Source organism: Balearica regulorum, chromosome 17, assembly GCF_011004875.1.
Source record: "Balearica regulorum gibbericeps isolate bBalReg1 chromosome 17, bBalReg1.pri, whole genome shotgun sequence".
Classification (NCBI taxonomy): Eukaryota; Metazoa; Chordata; class Aves; order Gruiformes; family Gruidae; genus Balearica; species Balearica regulorum.
In genome coordinates, this window is record NC_046200.1 from 3,684,326 (window position 1) to 3,707,014 (window position 22,689).

The following is a 22,689-nucleotide window of genomic DNA, read 5'->3' on the forward strand; positions in this document are numbered from 1 at the left end:
GCGCAAGGCAAGGACGTGCCTCCAAGGAATTAGCTAAAGCCCGGGGACAGGTCGGGGGGGGGGGGGGGGGTGTGTGGGGACACCAGTGTGGGATGTGGTCCTGTGCCCACCGAGGGCTCTGGATGTGGTGTTAGATATATATGTGTACAGTTATCTGTGTCCATACACACACAGAGCTAGATCTATGAATGTGTGTGTGTGTATATATATATATATGGTTGTATATAGCTATACCTGTATATGTACAGATCTACACACAAATATATATATATAGCTCTATAGGTACCTAGCCATGTAGATACAGCTATCTATCAAACTATGTATTGTTCTTTTTTTCCTCATGTAGATACATATGGATATATATTTGTTTAGCCACACTTATCTAGCTGTCTACATGTATATCTATAGCTACACATACATATCGCTGTAGATACAGACATAGCTATAAAGCGTCATCTCTATGTATCTAGGTATATGTGTAGCTATAGCTATCATCTGTGTGGCTATTATATGTATGGATTTTTTTTTTTACATATATATGCATGTTTGTATTTTTTTTAAACATATTTAGACACACATATATATTTTCATGTGTATATGCATGTGTGTAGGTCTGTATTTATGTAGTTGTTTCTGTGGATATGGCTGTAGGGCTAAGGCAAGACCAGCCCCCCCCCCCCAGGCCCAGCAGCTCACCAAAGCAGAGTGGCACATTAATTTCTGTGGCATATGAGCACCACAGGGCTCTTGAATATAAGTAGCGTAAATAAATAAAAAGCAATGCAGCCGCAGCAGCGTGGGTGCAGGCTCAATGGTGCCTGCCAGCTTCCAGCCAGGGCAGCCGTTACCTGCAGCCTCGCAGCTGCTCATCGGGACATTGGCACACGCCTGCAAGACACGCGGATTTTGTTTAAACTGGGATTAACTGGGAGCAGCTGCAGGGCCAGTGGAAGTGGGATGCACCCGTGAAAGGGTAAGAGTGAGGCAGTTGGAGCTCAGCAAGGATGTCCGTGACGGGGGGAGCACAGCGCCCTGGTATTGAAGTGGCGATTTATGAAGGTCCTTTTGAAAAAAAAAAACAACGCTACAATCAACATTTTTCAGCCAATTCCTTGTGACATCCCCCCCAAATGATTACAATAATTTCATACAAGCTACAGTAAAAAGGATGATTAACAATAGGCTATAAGGCAGTTAGTTAACTAGAATTATAAGTTGCTGTATTGCAAGAAAACACAGTTATAAGGTATTTTATTATTTATTTTAGCTACATTGCAGTCTCATGATGATTTAAGAGGTCCAAGGTTACACGTCACCAAACAGCCTTTACAGGTTTATGAGCAACTACTACGGGCAGCGTAGCAAGCGACAGTTCCCGTTTCCCAACCAATTGTATGCACAAAGTGCATTCCACATTAAAAGCCTTTGGCCTTGATACTGGTGTTACTGGGCAAGGCAAGCAGCTGGTCTAATGCCGCAAATTACACTGAGAGCATCTCCAACCCAAAGATTTACATCCTTCTCAGCCTTCCCATGAAGCTACGGTGAACGTCTTACCTACGGCAGTGGTGGAGCAGAGCTGGGAGAGGCTCACCCAGCCGCGTCCCTCGGTGACTGCTGCCACAGCGGGTGACACCATCTGTCAAGACACAGCAGCGACCGTGGCCAGCTCCGTACTTTGAGTTTCGTTTCGTTTCAGAAACCTTTCCTCTTGCGACGAGGGAGTGCTTTCCGCAGTAGCTCGCAGTCTATTTATAGACGGTGATAAAGATATATTTGCTGGGAGACTGACGTCATCCTAACCGCTCACAACATTACATTTCATAATGGAAATATTGATTAATCAAGAATGCTAACTTTTCAATCTCACTACCCTAAGTCTAGCCACAGCTATATTTAAAGAATTCAAAACTAAAAAGTAAAATGTGGCTTTAAGACTGATGCTGTGGGTAAATGTAACTTGTCTAACACCACTGCTGGTTCACTATGATTTACTGGATATTTACAGAGCCTACGCGTACAACAACCCAGGCCAGCACGTACAAAGTCTCAAAAAACTATCAGCAAAAATAAAACCATGCTCCAAAAGCCACTTAAAGTATAACCTATGTACTAAAGTAATTTTTATACAAAAATTAAGCTTATTGTCCGGTCTAAGATTATTCTTAACTCCTATACTTTTTAGAAAAAAAAAAAAAAAAAATCACAACTGCAAACCGTGTATGCAAAGATTTATTTTGAGACTCCATCAAGACATCCTGCTGTACATGATTCAATTTGCTAATGATTTTTAAATACCATTATTGTATCTGTGGAGAGAGGAAGATGTTTAACTTGATGTGCTACTGAGAACAAATTTTACTCCATACCTGTACCGAAAGCAATGGAAAAAAATAACTGAGCAAAAGTTGTGAAATATTACATTCTGCTCCCTTCCACCGAGGTTAGTACAGCACAATTTATTTCTCTTGCAGCAGCTTTCAAACAGCCTGCTATCAAAGCCCTCCTTTCCCCAGCCTTTGGCTCCCTCAGCAGCCAAAGCTCTGGGAACCACAAATAAATTTGGAGAGGAGCACACAAAGCAGCTGAAGTTGAGCACCAGCATTGCTATAGAGAGCAAAGTTGACAAAACACAACTGCCTCATCGGGGGAAGAAAAAGTCCATCGAAATCAAGCACAGGAACAGAAAACACCGCTGGTACACGCTCGAGGAAGGCAGGTTAAGAAGAGCTTGTGTAAAAGTATGCTTAGTTTTAGAGACACATTTTCCTGAATGGCCCAATCAGAAAAATGACTTGAGAAATACAGAAATCCCAGCTAACAGAGTCTTTTAACAAATGCCTCACAGGTGTGCAAGTTTAAATCAAAACAGAAAAATACAAAGATGGTATGTATTCCCCTGACAAACCATATCACATCTGATAGCAGGAGACAACTAGCACGCACACCCCGACCCAAAGGACATTATTATATTTCCACGTTTCTCCAGAATCAGCATTTTTCTCCTCAACCGGGTGGTCTTGTTCCAGTGCTGAGAACTGCAGCCACTTTGCGACTTCCCATCCTCTACGGGATGCAGCCAGCTTCTTTCAAGACTAATGTCTCAGAAATTAGTCCATCCCAAGCAGTGGTTGCTAGAATAAAGTGCAACTTTAAGGGCATGTAGCAAGGTGTGCGAACTAGCTTATGTGGTGAGAGGAAACAGTTTTAGCTTGGAAGGAAAAAATAATTCCTACTCATCATTTACAAGAGTGCAGAAAAAGCACCCTTGAACAGGCTGGAGATAATGAGTAGTACTAAAAGATAACTGTTGGCTTACAGCAGGATCCAGGGTTCAGGGTATGCATCAGCAAGTCCTCCAGCCTCAGCGGTCTGCGATTTGTCCTGCAGGTAGGGAGAAAACCAGAGATTTGGCTTGAGGTGAGGCTGAGAGCCCACGACAGCCTGCTTTAGGGGCAAGGTGTCTGCTGGGGCACCAGAGGCTCAATGAGGCTTCTCTGAAACTTCAGTGGAGACAAAAATGTCTCGAAAGAACTCAAAGCAACACGTGTCTTGTGTCTAGTGACAAAGTGTCAGGGAGGTGAGCAGACGTATCTGTAAGAGACTTGTACCAGTGTTGATTACTATACAACCAGAAGAGGACTCAAATTCCAGAACAAGTGCTACTGAAGGATCTGTGTAGGCTTGCACGGCCTCCGAAGCCAGCTGCCAAAGAGAAGGGACAAGTCAAGACCACATGAAATACTGCCAGCGCATCCCTGACATGCCACCTGCCTCTCTGTGTAACTTCGCTGCTATTTGTCAGCCATTACACAACTGCCACGCGAGTCCCTTGCCTGGCAAGGTCTGATTCTCCTGGGTTACCCCTCCTTTGCACAGGGAACGATCCCACCCGCAACGCTCTCTTGGACCCAGGGGAAGGGCCAGTTTTGGAACAGGCACTTCTTGAAGCTTTGCATGCACCTTCTTCAAGCTGCACAACACAGGCGTCGCTGCAAATTCTTGGAAGAGCCAAAAGTTGAACTGCAGCTTTTACATAACACCATCCCCTTCCCTCGCCCACCTGCACTGAGTCAGCACCGCAAATTTTCTTTATCTGTAGTTTCCTACTTCTGCATCAGCAGAAGATTATCAAATCTCTGTAGCCACCACAAATGGAACGCATCAGGAAACAATTAAAAAAGGGCTTTTCTTCCATGTATTACCAGTTATTCTGCAGTGGGATTTGTATTTCACATTGCTGTTAAAGTGACAGATATTACAGAAAATTACATCAGGTCTTTTCTGCCCTCTGACTCACATTCCTAAATAACTTTGGTTGACTCATTTCTCCTAACTTGACTTGGCTGAAATCTAAGTTTTTCCTCTATTAACAAATAGAAGTGACTTTCCCCCTTTCTTCAGCTTTTCCAGGTGAAGATTCTAACCACTAAACACTATTCCAGCTAACTGTAGGAAACTAAAAGCAAAAGCAAAGGGATTCTACCTGGCAAGACAGCCTACCTACCTTGTTGCCATGATTACAACATGCAGAATCTACTCTGAGCGCACCTATCCTGTACCAGCTACACACAAAATGGACTCGCTATATCCAGTCACTAAAAACATAGAATGGTTTGGGTTAGAAGGGACCTCAAAGCCCACCTAGTCCCACCCCCCTGCCATGGGCAGGGACACCCTCCGCTAGCCCACTCGTCACTGGTCTCCACATGACCAACAGATTTACTATGAATAACTAAGAGTCATTTTCTTGCAAATTTACACTGTACATTCACCTACAACTGTTGTTACATAAAACCCACCGTTAGTACTGAAAAACACTGACATAACTCCACCACAATTAAATGAAGCCACAACAGGAACACGACACCAAGAGAGATATGCTATTTTATTTAAAATCAGACCACAGTAGATTACAGAAAAACTTATTATGCAAACAAATCCACTGTACGTTTCACAACTTGCTAGGCATAAAAAATTGCCCCTTTATGAGACTGTCCAGGATCACACAGAGGAACTGTTTAGGTGCAGGACAACTCTTACCTCCTCTGAATGCAATGCTTGCCAAGCAGCTCTATTTTCAGGCTGAAGGAACTGTCGATTTGAGCTCTGTATCTGAGTCATTATTCCAGTTTGAGAAGGCAGAGAAGTCCCAAAAGAGGTTGAAACTGAGGTTGTGGAAGTTGGGGCACAAAATGTAACGGTTACCCATGACCGGACTGTGCCCAGGGCTCTGCCTCCTGGCAGCACACGAAAGCTTATTTTCTATATAGTCCCTCCAGGGTCACCAGTACAAAGGTGACCTGCGTGGATCAGCTGTGCTAGAACAACTGACTGCGCTTCCTCTAGGAGACAGCACTGAAGTGCAGTGAAAACTCATCCTTGAGTTGGAACCATCCAATGCTGATCATCAAACAACCTAACCACACACAACTGAATTCGTCATAACTTACAAATCTGCATACAACAGACTGGCAGAAGTAATGCCATCCAAAGAGAGCATTTGCAACGCTACCAACACTCTAAAGCCGTGTTACACATCGTATTTAAAAGATTTTTCTCCACTCCAATTGCTTTGGGGAAGTATATGCTATTTGCAGCAGACAATAGAAATCCTCAAGACAACATAATAATATATATATTTTGGCAAGCATACTGAGCCACCCCCTCTCAAGTCTCAGCTTGCCTATGGCATTTTAATCTCACTATCTCATAAACAGTGCAAATTAGTATGATTCTAAACATCCTAGCCATAGCAGAATTTATTTATTAGCTGTAACAGAACAGGAGAAGCTGTTGAAGGGCAACAGGTCGAAAGCACTGACACATCTCTTGCCCAACTCATCCAGGTTAGTGTTTTGTAATGGTTGTTTCTGAAAGGATTTAAACAGCTTTCCACAGTCATCCTTCTCCTTTACCCTTAAACATCACCAGCAGTCAAGTACATATTTACAGTTTGTGCGCGCACACACACAAAATTAATGGCAAAATGTTTTCCATGAGCAGCTGGATTTCAGTTATGGGATTGCTATAACTGAAACATCACATTAGTTACATTATCTCAGTTCAAACTTAGCCATCAGTGAAGGCAACTAGAAGCTTACAAATAGCAGATACAGCCTTTGTTTTTTCTGACGTATGAGGGTGTTTTTTGTAGAAGAAAAGTGCTCTTGAAGAGCCCTTAGAGTCAAGCAATGGCCATTCAAATGATAAAAATGCTAATATCCTAGTATTACAATCACAAGTAGTGATCCTAAGGCACATCAGCCACATGCATATGCAATAATGCATTGTTTTGCTTTCAGACAGAGAAATTGCATTAGCTTTGCCTGTATTTAGTTTGCACAAGAGTTTGTTTCTAGATAAAGTATCCCTGAAAGGTCATGTTATCACAAAAGTTACCAAAAGACATAAAGTTTAACAAGTAGTAAAAATATTTTTGGACTACTAATACCAATAAAGTTAGATACATAAAATGCAGTGCAAATTCACAATACACTTATCTATCACCTCCATCACTTCTGAGGATTTTCAACCCTCGGAAAAAAAGTTGGCACTTGATAAGTGTAAAATATACCTGGTTGTTTTTATTAAATGTTAGCAAAACTAATTTGAGAGTGTTTTAGAGTTTTTGTGTAGCAGGCTCAAAGTACCAATTTCTGTACTCAGTCACCACCCTCGTAGCCCCCACCCACTTTAATTCTTTCTAGGACACAAATTGTTTCTACAGCAGACTTATGTTTAGCATTCAGGTACAACAGTTGCCATCCAAATACCAGCACTAATAGCACAGCAAAATTACTCTGAAAGAAGTGATAATTAACCATGCTTATACGAAGCTTCAGTGAGAAAATAATACCAAGAGAAGATATTACACTATTTAAAAAAACCCAAACACATCCTGTACCATCACTAGATTACAGAAAACACACACTTTGCAAACAAATCCAATGCACATTGCTTCACAAAATCCCCCATCTATAGAAAACTTTCCGGACATACACTGGGGAATTGGTTCAGATGCCAGTAACACTGACCAACCTTCTGCCCTCTGTCTTCAGAAGGCAAAACAAGCCAAATAATCATATTTTCAGATTAGAGAGCTTCCTGTTATGAGCTTAATTTCAGATTAGTATTTGCTAGCAACCACCACACTCCAGATGAAATGATAAAGGGACAATCAAGGGCCTTACGTAAAGAGAAAAAAGATACTCTATCGTGACTGACGCTGTTTGTAGCACAGACTTCTAAACAACGTAGTGCATTCCAGGACAGTGACATGAAAGTGTTTTGAAATAATGCAGGGGCTAAGACAGATTCTGGACTTTGAGTTTCTTAAATTACCATGAATTAATTGAAAGTTCTTTGTGGATGTGAGAAATTGATAATTAATTTATGGACACATTCTGTGCAAGCAACAAGTGTTAAGATTCGCCTCCCCCAATGCTGGATTAAAATACCAGCATGTGTCTGCACCTTAGGCTTCAGGAATCACACTGAGAATAAAATCTGAGCTCCCCTAAACAGCCTCTCCCTCCAGCGGCATAAGAAGTCAAGAACAGATTATGTAAGATGCAAACAGCCACCATGGAGTTCAGAAAGTTTTTCTGTTTTGCCTGCTTGCAGAGAAACGTTACCTGCAAATTCCAGATAGATATGCGTGCAAAAAACTGCAAAACTAAAGGAAATAGGAAAGTTAAAAATAGTTCTGTCAAGCAAGAGACTGAGTTTGAGGGATAAAATTAAATTGTGGAGCTTCAACTGGGCAATTACATGATGTGAAAACCCAGTATTTGATTAAGAAAATACCCTGCCTAGATTCCTGGAATCACATGATATCAAAAGCTAAGCACCTGTGTAAAAAAACCCTAGAAATCACTTCTGTATCCAAGTTGTGGGGGGGAAAAAAAAGGAAGAGCCTTAATAGGCAAGTAAATAAAAATGCCTGGTAAAGTTTCTATAAAACTCTAAACTGGCTCTACAAACAGTTTAGTTTAATTTCAAGAGACCAGGACTTTCAGAATATCAAGCTATTTAGGAGCGGGAGGAGCACGTATTTTTATTATGAAAAGTCTAAGGTAACAACTGAAATGTAAAAATGAAACTCTTGTAACTTTTACTGTCTAAAAACCATAGAACATTTTCTGACAAGAGTTTCAGCTCAGCGAGCTCTGAAAACATTGTGCACCTGGCCACAAATGCTGTTGTCTGGGCACACTGCAAAGGATGCTGATGCGGTCCATTGCAACTCTTTGCCCAGTATTCAGACATGGTTGTTACTCTCCAAACACTGGCACTGATAGAGAATTCTTTAGAGAGACAAATAGCTCCCAGTTTGCCACACGTACATCCAGCTGCGATGGGAATACATCAGAACAGAAGAGGATGCTGATTTACCATCACTAAAGAATTCAGAGCGTGATTCGATCTGTAATGTCAGGAAATCCACTGTACGTTGTTTCACAATTTGATGGATTTACAAAATTTAGACCCTATCACCTTCCTAAAAAAACCTTGTTGTCACTGATATTTGAAAACAAAAATAATCACATTTACCAAACACAATTGCAAACCTCTGTGCCGCAGCTCAGATTTTGTACTCCATTGTGCAAAAACCAGAGGCTTTCCATTGCCTACATTAAGTCTCTGATGGGGATAAAAAGGAAATATAAGCACCAATACATAAGTTAGGCGCACCGAAATATTCACTGGAGGATAAAGCCAGGATGTGGTGGAAGGCGAGGTGGTCTTTGGGGAAGAGCTGGAGGATACTGCGGTACGAACTGAGATGGGTATCCTGGCTGTGGCATTTGACTTGCAGGCTGAACTCCCGGTCGAGGGGGGAGAGGAGGATACGGAGCACCTGGATAAGAAAGAGCTGGTCCTGAACTCATGGCTGTAGTAAACGGAGTAGGAAAGCATCCTGCTGGGACTGAAGAAGGTGGAGGGGGTGGTATTCGTCGGGGCACAACTGAAGGAGGAGTGTTTGCATCCGAAGTATAGGAATCTTGAGGTGCTGGTGTTGTCTCGGGTGCTCTTAGCTGAGCCTGGGGCTGAACCTGCGGAAGTCTCTGTCCCTTCAGCACCATTTCTTGGAGCTTCTCAATTTTTACACGTCGCAGGTGAGCCAGTTTACGCTTGCTCTGGTACTCATCAATGAAGGAATCCAGTGGTATCTCACCATCAAGAAATTTTTCTGCCATGTTCTGTCAAATATGGAACAATCTCTTAGAAAACAGCATACTGCAAGAGAATCTAAATGGCTTATATCCTAAAAATAGTGTAACTTTGCCTGTGATTTTCCAGCTTGCATATGGAAGATGACTAGCATATTAAGAATTCTGAGCAGAATTTTGAATTAGTTATTACTCAGAATCATTGGGAGTTAAATATAATTTTTGCTTAAATTTGCACTGAAGCAACAGCAGTAAGAACAGCTGAATCTAGCTCTGAACATTCCCCTGATCGTCAAGAGACAGGAATGACTCAAGTTCAACAGCTTTCCAGGTTGCCAGCTAAGATGAATTACAGCTCACTCCTGCTTGCGATGCCAACAGAAATACTGAGAAGTCCACAAGCCTCAGTACAGAGAGGCAGATTATTGCTAAGCCAGGCTTAATACTTATGCTTACTTGTGGCTTTGGGTAAATTACGTTTAATAATTAAGAGAGGTGACCATACATATAATCACAAAATTTAACTTGTCCTGGGAATGTCTTTTTGGGATCACAACTCAGGGCCAATAAGCAGATTTTTTTCCCTGATTACAGAGAATGTCCTACGGGCAAATCAGCAAACAAAACCAAACGCTTCCATTATTTTGAAGACAGACCACCCTTCAGGCACTTGTATCACAGCGAGCAGTGACCGCTGGCATCTAAACAGACATGCTGAAATCATAATGTAATATTTCACTGGAAATGCTGGAGAAAAAACAGTCCAGGCACAGTTGTTCATTAGGTTACTAATTGACATTTGTAATGGATTAATACATATACCAGGCAAACTCCATTAAAAAAATATTCCATATTTATATGCTATGAGTTTGAAGGCAATGCCAAGGAACTAAGAGGGTTTGGCTTTCTTTTCTGAAAAGGAGTGTTTTCTCTCTTAAACTTCAAAGATGTTAAGAGTGAAAAACGACTCGTATAAAAAAAATTCTCGCTGAAACCAAATGACTGTTCATTGAAATTCAAAGCAGACACCAGACCATACTCTTAAAAAAAGTCCCTTTAGTCTATGACATGTTCAACACGACACTGCAGCTATGTACACTGAAAGTCTTTGGTAATGGGTATAAATGGGAGAATTGAAGTGTACTGTCATTACCTCTGTGTCTTCCTCGATCTTAGCCCCCTCTGTCTGAAGCAGCGCGAGCAGTGTCTCCAGTGAAGCATTACTGGATTGTCTGTCTGTAATGGGACAAAAAGAACAGTAAATGACAGCCAGCTCTAAGTGACTCCTAACAGCCTCAGCAAGCATAAACATTTCTAAGGCACATACGTACAACTAGCATACTCCATTGTTCTAGAGTAAGAAAATATATTAAGTAGTTTAGGAATATTGTCAGAGTGCTAAAAGCTGAAAATTAATTACAATGATGTATTTATATTGAAAGACAAAACACTTCAAGTGCAGTACCAGATGTACAATACTTCATAGTTCAGTACGAAATGAGGAAGTTAAATGCAATATTCCATTTGATTTACGATCAATCACTGAAAATTCAAATTATGTTTTGTTTTTTAGCAAGATAAACGAATCTGATCATTTAGAGAATAGTAGGTCAACAATAGGTAGATAACCACACAGTAATAGAAAGAATCCACAGTATTTGTTACTAGGAGTAACAGATACTTCATAAATTATTAGAAGCATGATCTATTTCAGAACTACATGAGAGTGACATTTCATTTTGCACCCTAATTCACGCAGCTAAAAATGAGACACCAAAACACATGCATTTACATTCACTTAGAAAACAGCAAATTGTAACTGTCAACAGAAAATGTTACCTAGTTTTGTTTTCTTTATCTGGTATGCTTCAAAAAGAACTTGCAACTCTTGATATTTTTCGGTCAAATTTGATTTCAAAGACTCCAACTTTGGCTGGTACAAAAGATTGCCTTCTGCCAGACTGCGGTTGCTGGCAAGAGTCATATCCTTGCTATGTTGAACATTTTGGGCCTGGGGGAAGAAAAAAAAGGGTGCGTGAAATGACAGTGAAAATACTAAGCAAGACTAACGGTTATTTAGGCAATATGAGAAATTCACAACTTTTAAATAAACAACAAATTCAAAAAATTAGTACTATGGTATTGGACCTGCAACTAATAAGAATACTTTTGGACTTTTTATGAACAGTGGGAATGTCTACTGTTTTGGTGGGTATGGTCCGCTGTAGCTATTGCGCTCTTTTCCCATGACCTCTTTTTTCTGCTACACAAAATCCTCTCTCACAAACTGGATTTTTACTGCTCTACTAATATACTATTTTACTAGCGTATCATCTAGAAGGAATAAGAAGGTCTATGCCGCAAACAGCATGTTGAAATCATCTAAACTGACAATGGACTGTTGAAGTTCGTGGGGGAAAGACCTTCAGAGGAATTGCCCTGAGCTATGAGCACCTGTGAACGAACCACTTTCTGAATGGGAATTAATACTGACCTGAAGTCACTTTCCTGCACATTTTTTTCCACGTGCGACAGAGAGCTCATTAAACAGTTTTCTTCTCCGAGCTGGAAAGGATAATTAGAGTTTGTGTTGTGGGAAAGGACTCAAAGAATCCCTCTGCTTTGAGCAGGGGCAGAGGTGCCCATGAACGTTCCTGCAGGCTGAACGGCTTTTGCCTGCTCAAAACAGGAACCGGGTTCCTGCTGCCCTGAACTGCCTGGAAGAGGCAGGTTTTGGCGGCACAGCAGTGGTTACTGCATAGAAACCAGCCCTTGGGCGCTTGCTTGGGCACTTCTGCTAAGTGGCAGAAGAATGCAGTTTATGTCACCCAAGTGTCTTCTAATTCTTGTCACAAATTTATGTGAGGTCTGATCTGTTGGCTGCCACAGCTTTGTGAGATCTGATTTTTACATTCGTGCCCTGCTACCTGAAGGTGTTTTGTACGAACTTTTACTCATTATTTAATGTAGATGCTTCTTCCTTCCCACCCCACACACAACCCTTGCCATTCCCCCATGGTGAACATTAACACATAAACCAACAGTTGCTCTTAAAAAAAATAAAATAATCTTTGAATCCCAGCAGTAACACGCAACAAGACTGCAGAGGAACATTATGCTTTATCTTATTAAAACACAAAAAACCTAGGACTGCATCATTACAGTGCCTTCTCCAGAATATTCCTCCCCAACTATGTTAAAGCAATCCTGAATTAATACCAAAAGCTAGTTTTTTGGTTTAATCCTTCTGTTTCACATATCCTAGCCCGAAGACATTGTTCCTAAAGAACAAATGACAATTCTCAGACAACCAAGATTCAGCAAGATTCCAAGTTTGCTCACATACGCACGCACACGATTTTATCAAGAGTGTCTTCATCAGCTTTGGGAAAGCTGAGTGTTTGGGGAAGTCTGCCCTGCTTGTCACATCAGATTCATTAAAATATTCAGACATCAAAAGGAAAAACCAGAAAAAACTAAACCCCAACCACTCAAGAGATCTGATTTCAGATTTTCTGTCTGAATCAACAAGTGGGAAGTTTTCCCATGGCACAACAGACTGATTCTATTAAGCTGCCTTCAAAATCAACAAAATGTTTGGTATGCTTTTTGTGACCTCCTACATTAATATGCCCCTTCTAGCCCACATCATCCCTGTTTGGCTATAACAGATCTTATTTATGGACGGTTGCACTGAATCGAGTGCAAACAAGAAGAGTACAGTGCTTTCTTCCTTTCACACTCATGGGTGAAATAGGAGAGCCACACCTCAGAAACAGGAAAAGAGGAAACCCAAACGTGCTATTTAAAATGCCCAGAAAAGGGCAGGATTAGAATTCAGGTGTTCTTGGCAGTCTAAGTACACGACTGGGTGCATCAGAAAAAAATATTTTCCAAGTGTAGCAACAGTTACAGCAACAATTACATCCTTTTGAAATATTTATGCACTACTTTAATCTGCTAAATTCAAAATTGGCTCAATGTTACTTAAACACATCTTTGTCCCCAGATATTGCTCTTCAACTACCAAAGTTTTACTCTTTTTCACCCTGTTCTTGCTAAACCATTTAAAAAAAAATCAAGTTAAGGGATAATGCTGAGTCCTAAATTCCACATCAATTAAAATAAACTTCTATTCCAAATTGCGAAAATTGGAGAAACTGTACTTGTGATACTGTTTTGTCGTCTCGAGATTCTCACATCAAGCCTAAACAAGCTTCCAGACCTATGCTTGTGTTCAACTTGAATCCTTTCCAAGAACCAAAAGAAAATCTTCTCTTCTCACTTTTGAATTTGATGCAAAATAATTTAAATTAAACTGGTTGCTTCCATTTCTTTCTTCTCATATGATCCAATGCTGTCAAGACTGTTTCTTTCAGAAAACCTCAGTCTCCCTGTTTTACATTTTTTTCTAACAATTATGAAGGGAACTAAAATACACACGATTTAACAGCTTAATTACTGGCATTCAGCTTCTTACCAAATATCACCTGCCATCACCACAAGCTTAGTTAACTGGCTGTCTTCTGAACTGCCAGCCAAAGAAGATTGCGTGCAAAAAGATTCATGGTTTCTGATGCCTCTCCTCTTTCACCATTTTAATGAGCAAACTACTTCCTTCAAGCGACTTCAATTTGATCTGGTGATTGTATTTTCACTGCTTTTGTAAGGCTCATATTCTCATTTCAAAGCAGTTGCACAGTCAGTCTGGGAAGACCAGTTTTATGAGTGAACTTTGATCCTTCTTCAGGATGAACAAGACGTACATTTCCTCTAGAGAGAAAAAAAGCCAGTGGACACAAACCTATAAGCCTTTCAAAAGCATAAAACCCAGGAAAAGGAACCTTTTACTGAAATCATATATAATAAAGAGGAGAAGGAAGAACTCCAGGTAAACAGATAGAATAACAGAAAAAGCTTCCTGAAATCAGATGAGGCTTTTGTGGTGTTTTTAAATGCTACTTTTAAATAACTCTCCTGCCTCAAGTATCATAATGTCTCTCAACAGGACCAGAAGGAAGCAAATGCCTTTCTACAATGATTTTCTGAACAACTTTACTTTTAAATCATTTCAAATGTCTAAAGATGAATAAGTATCAGCATGACATGATGTACCTGACTTGTGAAATTAAGGAAAAAATCAATATTATGACCTACCTACATATAACACAGAGTGACATCCTTTCCTGTCCTTGGCATCTGATATCTAGCACTTATGGAGTAGTCTAAACTGAAGCAAAAGTCTTAAAAATACTTAGTTTAAAACTGAAAAAAGTTAAGGTATTCATAACCTCACTTTAAGGTACAGTGCTTGAAATTACACAAGACAATGACTCAACTTTTTCCATATTATAGCACTTCTATGAAGTGCATATTTTTTTTCTACAGAAGTTGAACGAAAACCATGATTGACATTTAATGATCAAGTGTCTCTCTTCAAGTCTTCACTTCCAGCACTAGTCTGTGTCAAATTTCTTTTAAAAATGGACAGTTGAAGAGATGAGAAACTCAAATTACTCAAAACCATGAGAAGAACCAGTTCCTCAAATACAGGGTAAACTTAGGGAAGATGTTTAATGAAAGTTAAGGAGGAGCTGGTGAAGACCCATCCACATGTTCAGGACATTTAAATGCTTCGTGTCACTGAAAAAAGCTTGAAGTCTGCGGAATGAGTAAATTCTATTTCATGACAAATAGAACAAATACAATCTCAAAGCAATGCAACTTGAATACAGTCAAAATTTTACAAACCAGAATAAATAATCTCTGGCACTGGCATTAAGGTCCGCGTAATAAACTTTTCTGCAACTGTTCCACTGCATTTAGAAGTTAATTCAAGGAATCGAAAAGCAAACACTGAAGTTAGCCTAAAAAGCCCTATAGAAAAAAACTTTCAAAAAACGTTGACTAATTTAAAACAAAAAAACCCAGTAGCAAAATCATCCAAGGGTCAAAGATACAGTACAGCATGAGCAGTCTATTAAGATTACCAATGCGGCACAAAGCATGCTTTCAGCATCCATTCACAGCTTTCAACAAGCCCAAGACAATAGCCAAGCAAGGAATAAATCCAACAGAAGTTATTTTGTTGTCAGATGTATTTTGTGGGACAAAAATGTATGTTAGCAGAGAACTGCTACTGCACCAGATGTTCACCTGCCTACTGGAAGTGCAATGAAAAAGGTTATTAAAAGAAATAAGCAAACAGTATGCGAGACTCTAGCAGAATTTCTAACAAGACTATTGAGATCATGAGCGCTTCAACAGGCAGGAAACATTAATCTGAAAACAGATGAGAAATACCAGTCAGAATCACGAGACATAACGAGACAGGGCAATATTAAAACAAAAAAGTGCCTATGTTTTCCTTAACTGCTAAGCTCTCACTATGAATTCTGAATGGGACAAATGGGGCAACAATACTGAGCTGCTTATAAAAAGGATTTTAATGACAGAAGCATTGCTCACCACCGACTAGACCACTCAAACCAAATTGTGCATGCTGCAAGAAAATGAAGCCATTGAACACAGAGGTTATTAAAGACAAAAATCATGGTTTATGCAGCACTTTTAAAATTTAAATTGCTTAAAAAGTAAGCTTCTTTAACAAAAATAATTTGAATAATTTTACTCAAGGACTTATTTAATAAGCACTTCCAAGAACAGGCAGCAGCAACTGCTTTGGGAATTGAGATTCTGCTACTTTCATCAACTGCAGCTTTATTTCGTCCCTCTTAAAAAAGGAAGAAAAATGCTGGATAAAATTAAAACAGAAGCTAGCACTAGCTTAGCAACACTTTTACTGTTTATCATTTACTCCAAAATAATGGCTTGCAGCAAGTGTTATTTGTGAAAAACGTCTCCGAGAAGCGTCACTCCTGTTCCTCCAAAAGCACGTTCCCAGAAGAACAATTCCAGACCAGATGCCTCCCGAGACACAGTCTGAGCGGCTGAAATCCCAACTACCCACAAAGTCCATCAAGTGTTGCTATAATTATAAGCTTGCTTTGGCAAGCACCACGGCAAGTAGTCTCTCAGTGCTTTCAAGAAAAAGTCTCTTAAGGAGCTCTAAATGAAAAGAAGTTTTATGTGGCACCATTTTAATTGTTTTATATGTAGCATACATCCACGTTAGTTTTAGGTTTCTCTGGCCTTTATCATTCCTACATTCTCTCTTTCACTTATGCATACTTGTAAATTAGGGATAAAACACGCAGTCACACTGCGGAAGTATTACAATGCACATTTGGAGTGTCAAATTAACCCCTGAAACAGGAGCTGACAGGTGCAGAGTAGGACAATAGAGACTTCTTTTACAGAAGAAGATTTAAGAGCGCTTTTCATCAGGTACTGGTGAATGATAATACACCCTCTAACAACATCTGTTCAGTAATAAATATTAATGTATATTCCAAAGTAATTAAATTTGTTAAATTTAGGTCTTCTGATCACCTAAGTATTAGCTTTAAAATGATAAAATAAAGGTTAAAAGGTATGTTGCAAATCCTAAACATTTACTCCAGATAAAAGAGGTACCCAGAACTGCAATTTGTGCTCATCAGGCACAGGCAGGTTACTTATTTGATGCTTAGCTGGAAGAGACAAATCTATAGTTGTCACCAAGTCTAGTTCCTAACTTTGTAACTAAATTTTATGTTTGGCAAACAAGAACATAACCACTTGCACAATGTGGTTTTAGGACAGGAGTGGGAATCCAAGAAATCTGGGCATGCATTCACATAGTTTTAACTTGGACTTTCTGCACTGCCCGATCTTTTCAATCGACTTTTGAGAAGAGGGCAACACTCAAAAACCCCTTCTGTGCCTGCCAGTGTACTCTGAAATCCTGGAATGTGAGGAAGGCAAGACATTTCTCACTTCTTGATTTCATATAATTAAGGTCTTCAAGAGGAAATAATTTTTGGCAGTAGAACCTTAGCGGTCAGTTGCACTTTTACTAAAGTGATGTTCCAATAGACGAAAAGAAAACTAGTTTTTGTAGATGTACTACAGAGATTAACCTCAAAGGATTATAAAAAAACCCCAGCACACTCCTCAATGTTAAAAGACTAGGAATACCAGACAATTGGCTTCCTTCCTCTGTCAGACAAGATGTTCGGTGTTCAAGCACTAAAAGCCCAGAGGCTTCAAAACCAACCTTACAGACAGAAAAAGCACCAGCTTAGCTCTTTGATGCCACATTTTCACATACCTGGGGATACAGTGTGAAGGACACTGTATATGCACATTACCCCAGCGAAAAATGAATGTGTGCTTGAGCACACACACAAAAATATATATATACACACACACCCACACCCACAATGACATATACAAATCCTGCTCAAATGCTGCACAGGAATACATTCCCTTTAAGGCGGGAAGGTGCCTATTTTTAGCTATTAGCAAAAAATCCAAGTGGTTTTCCACATCCTCCTCTTTGTGAACAAAACATTGGGTTTTGAACTGGGTTTCCCTTGCAACAAGGAGAACAAAGGTTTTTTCAGTTACGGAATAATCAGCTTTAGCCAACTGAAAATACAAATGACCTCAGAGAACTGACTCAGGAATCATGATTTAATTGGCACGCCACAATGAAATTACGAATCTAAGGACTTTGGAATAACCCTACTACCTAGATACGTATGGACTGACAGCTGAATACCTACACAGGCAGCAGTGAAGTCATTGTGGTTTCTCCTTAACGTTCAGGATTTCCCTCTCTTCCTGCCACATACTTGACAGTGAAAGATCAGGACCCAGTAGCACAAACTCAAGCAGCAAACAATTCAGTGGAGGCAAAACCAGAAAGAGGAAGAAGTATTTGAGCGTGGCCAATTCCTTCTAAGGTGGGTAAACGCATTCCTAGTTGAACAGACTCTACTAAAAGCCTCCACACACAATAAAAGAGGATTACACCAGCCAGTAGTACAGCCTTGTTTCCACACAGCTTGAATACCTTCAAACCTAGCCACACTTTCCAAACGCCACAAAATATTCCCTCAGGCCCGGAGAACTTTACTCTACAATTTAAAAGCCTTCTGTTGCCAACCAAAGAGGAAAACCAGAGGGTCAAATTGAGAATATGGGCTAGTTCCGCAGTGAGAGAGGATTTTTTCTACTATGGTCATGAGGTTTTCAGTCACCTCTGACCTACAGTCTTAAGTGTCTATTGACAAATAAATAATTAAAAAAGAGCCCACTGAGCCAGGACTTCAGCTGACATACCTTGTCAGAGGTCACACGGAAACCAGCAATACTGCACCCATGTAGATATTTACAAAGTTAAGCCCATTATAACCCCTTGACTTTCCTTAAATATTTAGTTTTGATATAGAAGGGTACTCCTGCCCTGCAGTAAACCATGGCGCCTCTAAGATCTCTGCATGTTCTACTTATTATGGCAATATCTGCTTTTTCAGCAGTTCAACTTCTCAACATTATAAGCTCGTATGAAAAGCTATTATGCCTGTTCCTCTCTCTCATAAGTCTATTTACACAAAGTTCAAAATACAAATTGTTGCATAATGCAGCAAGTGAATTCCCTAGGACACCTTATTATCTTGGCCTCAACCTTCAGCGGGCCTCTTCATCTGTAACACTTTGACAATTTGGTTTGAGGTGATCCTGAACAATTTCCTGGGAGGTACCAAAAGGGCAGGAATCTCAGTTTGACAGAAAGTAATTGTAATTGATTTTACTTAATAAACTAAGCTTCTTTCTCAAGAATATATTGTCTTTTTTCTTTTCCTGGGGCTTCTCTCCTCCAATTTAAAAAACAACAAAACCAAACCAAATAAATACAAGACCCAGAGAAGTACAGCACATTTCTTTCTTTTAAGATTTTCATGTAAATGGTTTCATCTTATTTGTTCTTAGCTGACTACACAGTTAGAGTCTTTTAGGAGCATTTGTGGTCAATAGAACAGTCCGATATCAGAACTGTAATACACAGGGTCCACTGGCACGTAGAAAAACCAGTAAAAGAGAACCACAGCAGCAGGAAGAAAACAGGGTTCTAGTTTGTTTTAATAAGCCTACATCCTAAAACACAGCTTAGAGTCCGACAGAATCACAGAACGGTTTGGGTTGGAAGGGACCTCAGAGATCATGTAGTTCCAACCTTGACAAAGACATTTCAACAGGCAGACGAAGCACCAGAAAGCCTGACAGCCCGCACTGCGCCCAGCGTACCCACTCGGGCACACAGGAATCTCTTTTATATTGTTTTGAATTAAAGTTGCGCTGCGATCGAGACCACAGATAGGACCGACTTCACTCTGACAAAATCCTTCATCATGGCCAAGGCAGAGAACAAGGGCTGTATTAATGGAAAAACTGATCCCACCTCCGGTCCGTCAGTGTCTCCTAATTTAGTACAAACCGAGCATTTTCCGGAGCCCTCAGCCCCCCTCCTCTGGCACCCAGCGCTCGGGAGAAGTGCCCGGGAACAGACAACCCCCCCCCCCTCCGCCCGCCCTTACCGAGGGCCAGCAAACAAAAGACCGGGAGCGAGAGGGGCAGGCAGCGCTTCCCGCAGCACACGGGCTCCTCATTTACCGGCCACTTCATGGCGGAGCCCTGACCGCCGAGCAGGGCCGGGAGGAGGGAGTCACCTGCGCCGGGGGTGGTGGGGGGGGAAGGGGTCATTAACACCCCCCAAACAGCGAGTGGCAATGAAGGCGGCGGGACACCGAGTCCCGAGGCCCCAAAGGCAGCGCCCCGGCGAGCTGAGGGGGACGGCGGCCCGAGGGGAGGCCGCGGCCCGGGCGCGGGGCTGCGGGGTCGCCCCTCACCTCTTCCATCTCGCGGGCCATGTCCTGTAGCTGCTCCTCGTCGTCCAGCAGCGCGCTGAGCTCCTCCAGGCTCAGCGCCTCCAGGCGCCGCACGTCCAGCGCCATCCCGGCGCGGCGCGGCCCTGCCCGGCCCGGCTCCCCCCGGCCCCGCTCCCGCCGCCGCTGCTGCCAACCGGAAGTGCGGCGGCGGTGTCGCCCCGGCCCGGGGTGGGCACCGCCCTCGGCGCCCCCTGCTGGGGGGGGCGTGGCGGCAGCGCGCGGGGCGGGGCGTACCAAGGGGGCTGGGCGCTGGGGGGATGGGGGGGGCGCTGGTAGACGGTACCAAAGGGGTTAGGGGCGGGGGGGGGCTCGGCGCCTGAGGCGAGGAGGGTGCCCGAGAGGGGTCGGACAGCTGCTGGGGGACGAGGCCGGGGTGGCCTGAGGGGATTCGGGGGTGCCCACGGCCAGCCGGGCCTTGGGGAGAGGGGGAGGCTGGGGGGGGCTATCGGAGAGCCCATGTGAGGGTGTCTGTGTGGGGCAAAGCCCACCCTGAGGTCACAACACACCAGGCCTCCAGCCCCCGGGGCCTGGCTGGAGCAGGGGGCAGGAGGACGGTCCCGGGGTGGCGGCGCCTGGCCGCCGGCTGAGAGAGGCCCAGTGGCCTTTCCTAAAGACACCAGGCCTCGGCGTTGGAGCCCCTGACAGAGCGTGCTTTGTCTGCCTCGCTCATGTGATGGCACCCGGTGCTCGAGGCCCTCAGTGTCTCGAGGGATGGCGGCCGCTGGAATGGCCGAGGGGTCAGATGCCTCGCTGGGATGGCTGAGGCTCCGCGGTTTCATTTCACAGTTGTGCTGCAGGCCTCCGACTGTCACGGGGAGCAGGCTCTGTCCTTGGCCCTGCAAGACGTGGGGAGCTGAGCTCTGAGCCTTCACATCAGCACCAGATGCAACCAGTTACAATGCTCCTGCCTGGAAGTACTGGAGGCACTCTTGTTCTCCTTTTGTTTATAACTGCACAGCTGTAAATTAGGAAGGAAAATCAGTAGAATTATTTAACTTGCACTTCCTTACCAGCTTGGGACTTGGCTACAGTAAATCTCAAAAGAATGACTGCATTATTGTTCTCAAGCCTAGGCTGAATACCTATTTAGGTTAAAAATAGCTAAAAGTCATACCTTGCCAAGCTTTGGTGGAAGGTCTTTTTGTCCATCTTAAGCACTTTCTTCTTCAAGAGTGAAGGTCAAGAAATGATCTATCAAAGATGTATTTTATGGAGAATTTAAATGCTTTTGAAATGTAATGTGGCAAAAGCTCTGCATCCATTAAAACATCATAGCTACATTGTGTTCTGATTTATTTCTACGACGTCACTGACACTTTACTAGGCACTCTGTGGTAATGCTTTGGAGCACTAGCTCCCCAATTACTACTGATGTTAGCATAGCTGATAAAGACAATTATGCCTGGAAATAATTAATTGTGTTAAATAGCCTAAGTTGTACGCATCTCTAGGCGTACACCACCTTCCTGGCCTGCTTTTGTACCTAAGGGATCGTGGGCGTGGGTGTGCTTGTTTCCGTGTGTGTAACGCCAGCGAGAGATCCAGAAGGAGCATGTGAGCCAAAGGACCAGGGTAGGGAATGGCCATGTGGTCACTGTCCTTTGTATTTGACATTTTTGATCTAACTGGGGGGGGGGATCAATATAGCAAACTGAATCAATCTCTGATGTAATGCCACTAAAATGTAATGTTACATTCAGGAAGTGACCCGGTACTTCCTGGCAGAACTGAATGAAGAGATGACAGCTGTATGTTTGTTCTTTTGCCTTATAACTACACTCAGCTTTCTATGCCTCTCACCCCGCCAAAAGTCCCCTCTGTCATTATTAGCCACGGGTAATAAAGACCAAAGAGGTGCCACTGCTAGAGGAAGGCTTCCTGGCTTCCTGGCTGCTTAGTGCAAAGCTACTGTACAATCATGGTGCAAACTGAGTGTATTCAGAGGAAGGTAAGAGCAAGATGTTTGTTCAGCAGGAAGCTGAGCTGAACTTGCTTAGGGTGGGGAGAAGGTGATTAGCAATACGGGCATGCATCCACTCCTCCACGGCAATGCACCTGCCTGTTGTGGTATGTGCTGAGCTCCTCCTTGTGTAGGGTGCTCCACTCGGAGCACACAGGAGTAAGTCGCTGTACCCCTTTGCCAGCGACATGGGTTTGCACGGCCACTACAGCCTGACCTCGCTATTTAAAACCAGTAGATAGTTGCCATGCCAACGTGATATCGTATACTGTATTTGCACATGCCCATCAAAAAAGACAGTTACGCCCTTGTGTTAAACCAGATTGTAAATCTGCACATGCAAACGTACACACAGACCACACACACACACACACACACACACACACACAAATAGAGGAATTAGTCGAGGGATTAAAAGAAGCCCTTTCTTCCCAAGAATGTTAGTGATTTTAACTTCATAGCATAGCTGAATAATTGGTATGGGGGGAGTGTGGTTTAGAAGAGTCTGACTCAGCTTCATGTTGTAAATCGAGTTTTACCACTGCCTTTCGGTGTGATCCCGAGTGGAGTTCTCAGCTTCCCTCAACCATAGTGTCTTTTTGCTTAAAAAGAGGAACAATAACAACTGCTCAGTCCCAAGTGAGGGTGAAGAGGAAAAGTTCACACTGAATAATGCTTGTAGAGGTGCGCTGGGTCAGTATCTCTGGTGAAGGGCACT

At 42.3% G+C, this 22,689-nt stretch overlaps 1 protein-coding gene across 1 annotated transcript; it reads right to left on the minus strand.

Annotated features, from left to right (window-relative positions):
- Positions 1-4,869: 4,869 nt before the first annotated feature.
- VPS37B (VPS37B subunit of ESCRT-I) lies at positions 4,870-20,181 on the minus strand. The gene is made up of 4 exons (XM_075769164.1): positions 19,973-20,181; positions 11,016-11,187; positions 10,330-10,412; positions 4,870-9,206 (listed from the first exon to the last, which is right to left on the minus strand). Exons 1-4 carry the CDS (start codon positions 20,075-20,077, stop codon positions 8,706-8,708), a joined length of 861 nt encoding a protein of 286 aa, XP_075625279.1. The 5' UTR covers positions 20,078-20,181; the 3' UTR covers positions 4,870-8,705.
- Positions 20,182-22,689: the final 2,508 nt, after the last annotated feature.